This window comes from Balaenoptera musculus, chromosome 10, assembly GCF_009873245.2.
Source record: "Balaenoptera musculus isolate JJ_BM4_2016_0621 chromosome 10, mBalMus1.pri.v3, whole genome shotgun sequence".
NCBI classification, from domain to species: Eukaryota; Metazoa; Chordata; class Mammalia; order Artiodactyla; family Balaenopteridae; genus Balaenoptera; species Balaenoptera musculus.
In genome coordinates this window covers 58,144,817-58,157,700 of record NC_045794.1, presented here as the reverse complement: position 1 = coordinate 58,157,700, position 12,884 = coordinate 58,144,817, and the positions used below count along the sequence as shown (strand labels likewise).

General features: G+C 35.3%; 1 protein-coding gene across 1 annotated transcript in view; it reads left to right on the top strand.

Annotated features, from left to right (window-relative positions):
• The window catches only part of ZFC3H1 (zinc finger C3H1-type containing), a 47,364-nt gene extending 35,013 nt beyond the window's left edge, over positions 1-12,351 (top strand). Inside the window, 11 exon segments of the mRNA XM_036864922.1 lie at positions 1,667-1,772; positions 1,855-2,053; positions 2,640-2,734; positions 5,995-6,105; positions 6,377-6,481; positions 6,613-6,778; positions 7,902-8,002; positions 10,188-10,289; positions 10,927-10,966; positions 11,231-11,293; positions 11,423-12,351. Of these exon segments, the coding sequence (XP_036720817.1) occupies positions 1,667-1,772; positions 1,855-2,053; positions 2,640-2,734; positions 5,995-6,105; positions 6,377-6,481; positions 6,613-6,778; positions 7,902-8,002; positions 10,188-10,289; positions 10,927-10,966; positions 11,231-11,293; positions 11,423-11,560 (1,226 nt within the window). The 3' untranslated portion in view covers positions 11,561-12,351.
• The last annotated feature ends 533 nt before the right edge of the window (positions 12,352-12,884 follow it).

Genomic DNA, 12,884 nt, shown 5'->3' with positions numbered 1-12,884 from the left:
TGTCTTCATAGATGAATTAGGACTTGGAGCTGGACTTTGAAGCTTGCCTATAATGTGACTGACATGGTGGGCCTCCTCCGCAAAGATGGGACTCCTGTCTTATTTTTATATTTCTCAAGGGCCTATAATGTCTGGCAGTGTACTGAGCGCTTAGTAAATGTTCATTGAATAAACTAGGGAAGAAAGGAAGTAAAAGGACATTCCTATTAGACGAGCTAAGTAAACAAAAAGCAACAAGTAGATAGGAATTGGTGCAATGGATTTAAAGGGAAATTAGAAGAAGGGAGACTCCTTATCAAAGTGAGACTTTTTGTGCTGGAGAACAGTAGGAATTCAGCTTGATAAGTGGAAATGATACCAGATTTTCAAGAACTTTTAAGTCTGGTAGGCTTGATGGCAATAGAGATTCTTTAAGAAAGAAAGAATATGCTGGAGAGAAATGATACCAAAGGTAGGAAAACCAACCAGAAGCTGACAGCCATAAGTGAGGCATTAAAAAAAGTAACCTGGGAAAGAGTATTTATTGGAGACATTTTAAGTTACCATATAGAGATTAGGGACAGATTAAATGTCAGGGAAGAAGAGAAAAAGTAGTCAAAGGTGATATCAGGGTTTTGAGACCAGGAAAAGGAAAGGGTACTAATAGAAAACTGGTGAATTGGGAAGACTGATTTTGGTAGTAGGAGTGGTATTTGTGAATGATAATTGGTCACCCAAGTGGAAATGCTTGTTGGCAGAAGGAAATAAGGAAGTGCACCTTAAATGGACAATTATGGATAGAGAAATGGATTTGAAAGTTATCAACATAGAAATTATTGTATTATATAGTGCTTTACAGTTTTTAATGTGCACTCCCAGTAAGTTATTCACCAGCTGAAGCTATGAGATACTTTCTTTGAGGAAATGGAGATTTTAAAGTATAGCAGTAAGGGGTAAAAGGGAGAATTGAGTCAGTGAATGAGACCAAGAGAAAATATAAACAATCTCTTGGAAGCAGAGGCAAGAAGAAATTAAAAAGAAGAGGAAGAACATTATCAATTGCTAATCAGATAAAATGAATGTAGAGATATATTTGTTTAGATAGGATCCTTATAAGTGAACTTCAGAAGTGCTGTTTCAGAATGGCATTCATTTTTAAACTCAGCAGTTCTGGGAAGTCGTACCACCTTGGGCAAGGAGGAAATGGTGACAGTTGTGCGAAGTGAAACAGTGGAGGACTTTTCTCTAAGAAGTAGCAACATCGATTAAAGGACTCTTTACAAAGGGAAAAGTGTTTTGAAGGAGTAAGGAAAAGATCTAGTTTAGGGGGAGACGTTTAAATGGCTGTAGATCAGCAGAGCAAGGCCTCTTGAAGTGGGTCGGAGAAAGATGAAAAGATAATTCATTCTTTAATTTCTTTGACATAATTTTTCAGGAATTTAGTATAAATGCAAAGATGCAAGAGCTCATATTGGGTGTTTTATTCTTAACAGGAAAGTGAGGGTGAAAGATTCAATTTTAGGAGTTTGGAGATATCTGAAATACCTCCTTTGGGTGAAAACCAGGAGTTTAGTAAAGGTGAATAAGATATAGTCAAACAAAAGAATAGGCTACGTTAGAGTTTAAATAACACAGTCACATAATTCATTTTATGTTTGATTCATGTTATTGTGGTGTTTTTGGATAGATGCGGTGAAAGCTTGCACAGATGAGAGCCTTACTGTTGAGGAAAGAGTAGAGGCTTGTGTTCCACTTTACACAAACATGATTGTTCTGCACCAGCTTCTTGGGAGGTAAAACTTAATTGACAAGCAGTTAACCTCATGTTAAAAATTGATTTTTTCATGTGTTTAAATGTGTGTTTTTCTTGTGAAGGTATGAGGCTGCAGTGAAGCTTTGTAAATATTTATTGGAATCATGTCCCATGAACTGCCAGTTGTTGGAATCCCTCGTTGCTTTATATTTGGAAACAAATCAGCATGACAAAGCTAGGGCAGTGTGGCTTACTGCATTTGAAAAAAATCTTCAGAATGCAGAGGTTTTTTATCATACGTGCAAATTCTTCATCTCGCAGGTAAAAAAAAAGACTCAATTCTTTTTTTTTCATAATTCTTAAATATGATATTTTTATGTTTCACGTTTATTCGTCCTTTAAGATGTTTCAGGCATCAGCCTCTCCAGGATGCTTTTACTGATCCTTTTGCCCTTTGCAATACTGTTAGGTATTCCTTCTCTTTCTGCCATAATACCTCATGCATAGTTCTACCGTTGCACTTAATTACATTACATTGTAATTTTGCTTACAGCTACTTTATATACTATTCTAAGAACTCCTAGAGGGCAGGGACCATGTCTTATTCTGATTTAGAGCTCCCCTACTCCCAACACCTAGCACAGTGCCAAACATGTAAATAGAGCTTAATGGCTAATTGGTGAAATTGGTGAGTGAAACTTGAGCTTGTGGTATATTGGGTGTTAAACTGTTTAATGTTTAGTTCAATTTGGAGATCAGAATACAAAAGTCATCTCTACCTCCACCTACTCAAAAAAACCTAATCTAACCAGTGGTTGGGGGGGCAGGGGGGCCTTTCCTCCCTTGAAAGATTTTAATTAAACATTGTAAGCCTAATGTGTATCCCTCCTCTCTCTTTTAAAAATAGAATCGAGGAGATAATCTTCTTCCATTTTTGCGGAAATTTATCGCATCCTTCTTTAAACCTGGGTTTGAGAAGTATAGTAACTTGGATCTGTTTCGGTAAGTTTGTAGAACTCTTGATTTGTAGAGGAATGAGAAATAGTGTAGCTCAGTGGAAAGATTACCAATTTCTTGGTGGATTGATTATATTTTAGACTGATTTTTTTTTTTTTAAGACACTGGAATACCCTCTTACAGAACTGATATAAGGGCAGTAGAATTTAATAAAAATGGACACAAGATGTAAAATGTTTTGCGTTCTTTGGATTAAGAACACTAAATTTATGTTAACACCATGGTGATCCATGCTTTTAATTACTGTCATTGCTAATTTTAGCAATTAATACTGTAGCAACAAATTATCCTGAGACAATCTCAGTGATTTTCAAAAAAATGAGTTTTAATTTATTGGATTGGTGATTTTAAAGTGAATGTAAATAATATGCCTTTTTAAAAAAAAAAATTCTAAAGAGAACCGCTTTAACTTCTGAAAGGTTGTTAAGAAACTTTGGAGAATTCTTTTCTCAACCATCACTTTCTCAGTAGCTTATATAGAGTTCTGTATTTACTACCTTTATTTGCTTCCCTGTGAGTTCTTGTTCTAACAACAATAAGAGGCCACAGAAGATCGTAAAGAGTGGGGTTTTTTTGGAGGCTTTTAAAGTTCTCTTTCCTTCTTCCTCCTCATCTCTCTGTAGGGATCAGCGAACTTTTTTCCTTAAGGGCCAGATAGTAAATATTTTAGGCTTGCAAGCCATATGGCCTGTCACTACTAGTCAACCTTGCTTTTGTAGCAAGAAAGCAGCCATAGACAATATATAAATGAATAGGCATGGCTGTGTTCCAATAAAAGTTTATTTATGAAGATAGGTGTAGTTTGCTGATCCTAAGTAAAACAGCATCAAAAGGAAAATATTTGTCATGACATACTTTTTTATTGTATGTTAGGAAGAACTGAGAGAAGAAAGGTCTAAGCTGGATATCTCCTAAAAAAATATTCTTGTGGAAAATACTAAGTGAAGATAGAGTCTTGGATTTATATATGCAAGTCTAATGCTTGCATATATTTTTCTTTTCTTAGGTGCTCCCTCCCTGCACCCACCCACAGTATAGCAGTGTTATATAAAAAAATATTTTCAAAAATAACCCACATTTTGTTAAGTCAGTGGTCTATCCACCCTAGAATATTTTGTGACCATGCAGTTTTATTTGAGTTTTGGCAAAAAATTTGGGGTCACCATTCTTTACCAGACTTGAGTCTTTACATCTGTCCTCTTATGGTAGGTAGCCAGTTTATTGACATAGTGATTTTAGTACTCTTCCTGAAAGTCTTTCTGCTTTGCTACATATAGATTAACATCTTATAATTAATTCCAAAAGAATAATTTGAAATGCAAATTAATAGAGAAAAATTTAACTATTGTGTGAGAAATTTAGAGATTGTTTAGCTTCCCCATGCTGACTTTCTCCCTGTTTAAATTAGATTGCTTTAACATCTCAGACTTAAGCACAGGATAAATTCAAGGCTGAACCAGACTTTTAAAGACTTGCTGGTTCTGATCTTCCCTTCAGCATGGAGGTAATTGTTTTAGCTTTGAAGAAGATGCTGCCAGTTTGTGCCATGGTCAAAGATCTTCAGATCTTCTTGATGTCAGCTTAATGAAGCAGAATAAATAAGTGGCAATAAAAATGTGAAAGTGGGCTACCTCCAAATAATCTTCTGATTATTTGCTAAGTCATCTTGCTTTATTAATTTTTTTGTGTAAAGTTGTAATTCATAATTCACCAAGAATTATGAGGAAAAGGTATCCTGTGCTTAGTTTATTTAGACAGTTTGAAGTCCTTATTTACAGAGTGTGTATTTCTATTAACTTAGGAAATCTTTTGAGTCAAATATTAAGAGAATGGCAGTAAGTGAGAGAGTTTTCAGCATTGCCATACTTACTTGGTATTGATAGAAATTTTTTAAATTTATAAAAGAGCCGAAGCTTATTAATAGGAGAAGTCAGTGCTCTTAATAAGTTCAAAATACTTTTTTATTTCATGAGTAGAAATTGTAAAACAAAGTATGTAGAACTGTAATATTTATTTAGAATTAGAGTCTGTCATTTGTCTTTCTATATAACATTTAGTATAAATTTTATACTGGAAAATTTTATGTGTAAAATTTAGTATAAAGACAGACAGAAAGATCTAGATGGGGTAATTTTCCTGTGTTTCAAATCAATTTGAAGATTAGTAGATAACCATAAAAGTTAACTTGGGGATTTCATTCACCTTACTGAAGTTGGCGTAGGGATAGTCTTACATAGATTAGATTTAAAGTTACCTCTTCTTACTTACTGCAGTTTTCAGTTGAGAAAAGTCAATATTCTTAGAAGTTAAGTGATTAACTCATGGTAATACAGCTAGTTACGGCCAAGTCGGGATGATAATCTGACTTCTAGAAGTACCATTTCTTCCCTTTCCTACGGCCCCCAGCACACAACCTCCCCCACCCCAGCCGCCATACAGCCTCTCTAATCCATTAAAACTTAGTTCCTTGAAATAATTGCTAAATTCACTGTGAACAGTTATACTAGGTTGTCATTGTCGAAATCAACGTATTTCCTTTAAAAACATTGTTCCTGAAGATGCTGGTAATGTTATACACACAGATTCAAATATATTGGGGGGGAACCTGAATTACCAAAGTAAAATAGATTTTTTTACTGATTGGCTTCTTAGAGCCTTTAATATCCTAATATGTGTTGTGGCTTTTTAAGAGGGGGCTTTAATTTGCGGTATTTCTCAATCTTACTTGATCATATACCTCTTTTTGACAAGTGCCTTATGGGCCAATATGTTATAGAATATGCTTTTATATCATGTCTAAAATTAAATGTAGAGTGGTATTTGTGTGTATGTGTGTATGTGAGGGAGAAATTGTTTTCAGATATCAAGTTTTATAACTCAAAGAATTTTTTTTTTTTCAAGAAAGTACAGATTTTGTGGGAAAATTTTAGATACTTGGTAGTCTCATTTGTTCTTCTCTGTTTTTAATTAGGTTTCATTAGATGATTATGGTGGTTTGTTTAATTTGGGCTATAAAATTTTAAAAATTCATTTTAGAAGAGGAGTTATTCAAGTAGGTATAAGATAATAAATATATGATGCTGGAGATGTGACCAAAGTGGTGTGGTATACACATGAAAATAAAGTCTCATTACCGTATAAAAATATTTCAAGGAAGTTTTAGTTGAAACAGGATTTTTTTTTAAAAAAGCATTAGTAATCCATGTGTACATAGGCATAATTTCAAACATGATTTTTTTCCTCAGGCATCTCTTAAATATCCCAGGACCACTTGATATTCCAGCCCGTTTATGTAAAGGAAATTTTGATGATGAAATGTTTAACCACCAAGTTCCTTATTTGTGGCTGATATACTGGTGAGACATTATCTACTGTGGAGAGAAATGTTGCATACTAGGCTTGCATTTGTTATTTATTACTGAATTACACTGTGTTAAAATTAACCTGTTGCTAAAGTCATTGAAGCAAAATTTAAGGGATGCTAAGGTTTATACGTTATTAAAAAAAGAAAGATCAAAAGAAGGATTCTATTGTAGTAATATCTGTAATGTTTATACTTTGTCATTCCTTTACCTGATTGAATTGAGCTGTAGACATACAATGTTTTCCTTCATTTTTTTTAAACAGCCTTTGTCATCCTCTTCAATCAAGTATTAAAGAGACAGTGGAGGCATATGAGGCAGCGTTAGGGGTGGCCATGAAGTCTGATATAGTGCAGAAGATTTGGATGGAGTAAGTTTAATTCCTCTTAGTAAGAATGGGATTTGAAATAAGGGGGTATGGTTGGGGAAGGGGTGATGAGCTTTCTTGTTAGAGAATTACTGGCTTAATTATTCTAAATTATGATGTTTTTCTTTTGGCAGTTATCTTGTCTTTGCCAATAATAGAGCTGCTGGATCCAGAAACAAAGTCCAGGAATTCAGATTTTTTACTGATTTAGTGAATAGATGTTTGGTTACAGTCCCTGCCCGATACCCCATTCCTTTTAGCAGTGCTGATTACTGGTCCAACTATGAATTTCATAATAGGGTAAGAATTTAAAGCTTATTTTCTTTAGATATTTATACAAAAGTAGGGGACTTAAATGATAGCAAAACTCCTGTTTAATATCGAGAGATTTTCCTAGGACCACTTTACTAGCATTTACTGTTGTTCTTGACCATGTTTTCTATTTATCTCTTCAAAATCTAGGCACAGAGCCCTTTAAAGTTCAGTTAAGATAAAATGTGCATATTGATTATCTTCTATTTAAGAAAATTTAACATTGAAGCAAAAGTGAAGAGATGTTAAGGTTTAATACGTATTAAAGAAGAGAGATCAAAAGAAGTTATTGTAATAATGTCAGTAATGTTTTGCTTGAGTAATTGGAAATTTTACTGAATGAAAAATTCCATAACTTCAAAATAAGTAAGAATGTGCTTACATGTTGTAGCTGCTCTTTTTATCAGTATTTTGTCAAGCAGATATAGCTATACATAGGACATAAGAAAGCTGAAATCAGATGCTGTTTGGAATTTTAAGAGTGGAGTCTGGATATTGATATATTTATAAGGTCATCTTCTTATAGGCAGTGAAGCAAAGGGTTTTTAAAAAAGTGGTTTATTTTCAGAGACCCCTTTTATTCAGTGCGTGTAAGCTAAAAGCTCCTCCTAAAGCTCAGTATAGACTAAAACATCTCTGTGTTTTATTTATTTCTTTTTTTGGTGGGGTGGTTTTGTTGTTACCGGGATAACCAATTATTATGCTTTGTACTTCTATGCCATTCTTTATCCCAGGATCTCAAACCACTTTATGGACATTAAGTCATTTACACACGGGCATTCCATGAGCAAGATGTGGCAGGTATTATTAGCCCTATGACTTGCCCAGCTATACAGCAAGTAAAGGTAGACTCAGGAATGAAAACCCGGACTCCTGGCTTCTTGTCAGTGTTCTCAGTCCATGGCTGTCATCACTAGACCATATTTCCTAATTCATATTTGGAAAGTCACTAATATAATTAATGGTAGGAACTGTAACTCACAGCATCATACATTGTTATAATTTATACATTCATGTCTTAAAGACCATTTTGGTTTTCTCATTAAAACACATAGGTAACTGGATTTCACATTTTGTTGTATTCCTTTCCCCACCTCCCCAACCTTCACAGGTTATTTTCTTTTATTTGAGCTGTATTCCAAAGATCCAGCATTCCAAAACCTTGGAACGGTTTTGCTCAATTATGCCGTCTAATTCTGGACTTGCACTGAGGTAAGAAAAAATAAAATTCTCAGCTCAATTGTATAGGCTCTTCATATAAAATTATTCTTGAAAACTTGCTAATAGTCTGCTCTTTGGCTATCGCCTCATTTCCACTTTAATTTCAGAGTTGTTAAGCAATATGTAACTATTCATGTAAAAGTCAGTGTGGAGATCTGGTCACTTCAGAAAACTGCAGATTATAAGGAGGCATATAATTCAAGTAAAGTTCACCTGTGTCCCCTAAGCACACACCATCTGTCCGTAGTACATGCATTATAAGCACAAAGCATGTTTTATGCAGCAAAGGAGTATTACTTAAGAGGTTTTTTTTAAGTGTTAAAGAGATAAGCAGCCACCCGTGTATATTTTGGTTACTATGACTTTTTTTTTAAATTAACTTATTTTATTTTTTATTTATTCTTGGCTGCATTGGGTCGTCATTGCTGTGCATGGGGTTTCTCTAGCTGCGGCGATCGGGGGCTACTCTTCCTTGCGGTGTGCGGGCTTCTCATTGCGGTGGCTTCTCTTGTTGCAGAGCATGGGCTCTAGGCACGCGGGCTTCAGTAGTTGTGGCACGCGGGCTCAGTAGTTGTGCCTCGCGGACTCTAGAGTGCAGGCTCAGTAGCTGTGGTGCATGGGCTTAGTTGCTCCGCGGCATGTGGGATCTTCCCGGACCAGGGCTCGAACCCGTTTCCCCTGCATTGGCAGGCGCCACCAGGGAAGTCCTACTATGACTTCTTAGCCATTCTCAAATATTAGCATGCATCAGAATCTCATGGGATGGTTATTTAAAATGCAGATTCCTGAGCTAGAGCCCTCAAACCACATTTGAGAAACACTTATCCAGGGATTTCATACATTCAATTAGAAGATTTTTTTAGAGCATTTCTTTGTAGTTTTTCTGCTCTGATAGAGTAAAACCCATTTCAAGCCTCAGGAATTGTGCTTTTTGATTCAAAAAGGTACACTGCATACTAAAGCTTTGGCTTCTACTTGTGCTGTCATTTCCACTGCATCAGTTGTGTCTCATGTTTCTAAGCTTGTTTTATGGATTATAAGGTACCTAAAATAGTTATCAAATATTCCTTTGTGTTCTAGAGCATTTACATTCCACTTAGCATGTCTGTAGGAAAATGATATAAGAGATTGAAAAACAAAGGCCTAAGACTGTGATAAGAGTAACAAAATAACGCCATAGTGGTTTTTTTTTTTTAATTTTATTTATTTATTTTATTTTTTTTGGCTGTGTTGGGTCTTCGTTTCTGTGCGAGGGCTTTCTCTAGTTGCGGCAAGTGGGGGCCACTCTTCATCGCGGTGCGCGGGCCTCTCACTGTCGCGGCCTCTCTTGTTGCGGAGCACAGGCTCCAGACGCGCAGGCTCAGTAATTGTGGCTCACGGGCCCAGTTGCTCCGCGGCATGTGGGATCTTCCCAGACCAGGGCTCAAACCCGCGTCCCCTGCATTGGCAGGCAGATTCTCAACCACCGCGCCACTAGGGAAGCCCGCCATAGTGTTTTATAATAAAAATTCTTAGTAAGCATGCTAATCTGCCAAAGTTAATTATAGAAATTTGTATTATAAAACATCACCTTTGATAAAACATGTGAAATAGAAAATGTGCTGATGTTTTGAGTAGTTTCTATAATGATAGGCATTTTGGAATATAGGTAGTTTAATTGTTGGTTTTGTTGGTAAAGTTCCACTTTTGATACTTCTTATTTCCTTAAGGTCATCCTTGTCCTTTTTTTTTCAGAATAGAGAACTTAATAATTAGTCACCATACTTATTACATTTTAGCTCAAGAAACGTTCACAATTAAGTATACTGTGTTTAATAAAGAAAGAAAAATACCAAGAAATTGCACTAATATATCAATTATTATTTTAGAAAGTTTACGGGGAGGGAGAATGTGGAGTGTAATTTGGAGAGAATGCTTTAGTATCCTATAGGAATACATCAGCCTTATTTTAGTTTGTTGAAGATGGTATGGGTCTTGACTGGACCTTTTGCTAGTTTGCATGTTTCTTTCCCAGGGTAATTTTTGTAAGAGGCATTCTACAAATACTTGCTGAATAGCCTTGATAGAATTTAACTGACCAAAAATTATGCTTCATCAAACATTCTGCTCATAGAGCTCATTTGGAGTTCCCTATACTTGCAATGCTTTTGTTCATTTTCCTGAATGTACTTTACAGGCTACTTCAACATGAATGGGAAGAAAGCAATGTTCAGATTCTGAAACTTCAAGCCAAGATGTTTACATATAATATCCCAACATGCCTGGCCACCTGGAAAATGTAATGCAACAATCATGTACATGTTTTTATAGCTATTGCTTTTATTTATAAGGTTTGCTCCAGACAGGTAAATCTGAAATGACATCTATTTTTTTCCCCCCGGAGAGATCTCTCTTCTAATTTAGATTTGTTTTTGGCACTTGCTGAGGTTTTATACCAAGAGTGAAGGAGTGCTCATTAACAATTGCCTCTAAAAGCAAAATGGATAGTTTTACTTTTCCTTGAAGGAGAACATATAGATAACAATACTGTTATCAAACAAACAGATCTGCTATACACATATTAAGACTATCTCTTTTGAAATGCGGGGTTTTCCCCCTATTATAATCTGATGTCTTCTTTCTTTTAAAGGTGTTAGTGCCAAGTATTTTTTTTTTACTAGTAATTATGAGTATTTTTCCTGAACGTTATTTATGTTCAAAACACTGGTCTGCTTTATTATTGTAAAGTTGATAAAAATTGTTGAATTTTTCTTTTCACTATAGGTTACCCTCCTTGGAAATTTAGCCTGTTACTTTCAGGAAGTTTTGTACTCAGATTCCCACAGTCAGTATTCTGCCAGTGGTAGTATCTCATTTTGTTCAAAGATATATAAATTTTTCTTTTCCCTTTTCTATATTCCTTTTTTTTTTCTTAGAGCCATTGCTGCTGAGATTGTTCTAAAGGGACAAAGAGAGGTAAGCCATGATTGACTATCAGATGGGTTGCTTTTTTTTTTTTTAATAGCTATTCTGCCCTTTTTGTTGACTTCTCAATTTAAAAGGATTAAAGCATAGAAGTTAACATTCTAAGAACTCTAAATGTTTGGAAACTCCAAAATCCAGCATAACCATGTTGTCTTGAATGTTATTATATTATGCAGTACCATTCAAATAGTTAGGATTATGAAGGTGTTTTCCACCACATTTCCTGATGGAATTGTATATATATCTATCTTATAGGTCCACCGTTTATATCAGAGAGCCTTACAGAAGTTACCTCTTTGTGCATCACTGTGGAAAGATGTAATGCTTTTTATCTTTTATTTCATCTTGAAGTTTTCCTATAAATTTTCTGCATGTGCCATATCCATTGATGTGGTAATGCTCAAAATCTAGCTAAGTCTTACTTCTGTGCTTCCCTGTCTTTTACAGCAACTCTTGTTTGAAGCATCAGAAGGAGGTAAAACTGATAACCTGAGAAAACTAGTTTCCAAGTGCCAAGAGATTGGAGTCAGCCTAAATGAGCTCTTAAATTTAAACAGTTACAAAACAGAAAGCAAGAATCACTGAACACTGGGTGCAGTCAGTTCTAAGTCCTTATAATAATTGCCAAATATTATTTGAATGATCCTTCAAGATTAGGCTGATCCCTGGCTAAGGTCTGTGTAAGGCAGACAAGCATTACTGATCATATCAAGTCCCCTACAATATCCTATCCTCAAAACCGGAAGCAATGAACATGACCCTCTTCGCTTGGATAAATGAACTTCCTGTTTGGCCTGCTTCTAGGCCCTGCCAGATTCTCATAACATCATGTACGTAAGTATAGTTCCTCAAAGTGACTGACATTTATTTTCATTTTGCTTTGTTTTTGTTTTTATTTTTTACTTTTCCCCCTTCCTTTATGTTGTGCTATTCCTGATTCACTTGACACTCTCTGATGCCTGAGAGATTCTTGTTTGGGATTTAATTTCCAGGGCTGTGTTTACAGTAAAAAGCCGGCAGTCCCTTTTAGTTTTTCCTCTTTAAACCTTTTGAGATTCTTCATTTCAGGATTTAAAACTTAAGCAGTCCATCTTAAGGAAAGTGTAACTGCCATGGCCACAAGTCTGCTAGTTGCACTTGAATGCTCTAACAGGGTTGTTTATTGCCCTTTCTACGTTCTGGACTCCTTGCCGAGACTGTTTAACTTGAAGATTAAAGAAACTATTGCAAATGCCAGTGCATCAGAACCTAAGAGTGGTCAAATATTATGTGCAATTTTTTTTGTAAAGAAATTTTAATTTATAATAAAGTTTAACAGTTTAAAGAACAGTTAATATTTGAACTGCTTTGTATTGCAATACTACTTTGTAGTATTAAAATTGTTTATAAAAATATTTTTAATATAAGTTAACTTTTTGAAAAATGTTGCTGTCTTTATTCACTTTTCACATTCCGGTGGGAAAGGGTTGAAGTAGGAGATATGTATATTCACTATAACGTTATCAGTACTTCTTATTTTGAACCTGCTTTCCCATAAAAACATTCCAGTGTCTTTTAAAATTCACGAGAAGATGGGTCCTGTTCTATTTTGAGGACGATGAACAGATAGGCTTGCACTACCATTAAATTCCTTGTTCTTAAGACCACGGTGTTTAGAAAGTATCTCCCAACTATAGTTTGAAGGATTTGCTTAGTGACATGTGGTCTTACGTTGAATATCAATATGACCAAATGTAAAGGTGACTTTGTTTTTGTTTTGCTTTGTTTTGTTTTGTTTTGTTTTGTTTTCAGTCTGTAGTGGGTTATTTGCGCTTGGTAGAAAAATTGTTAATGACACACACACTGCCACAAATCTGGTCTTAACAGCTACAATGCAATCTAATTGTTGAAGGCAGAGCAACAGCCCCAT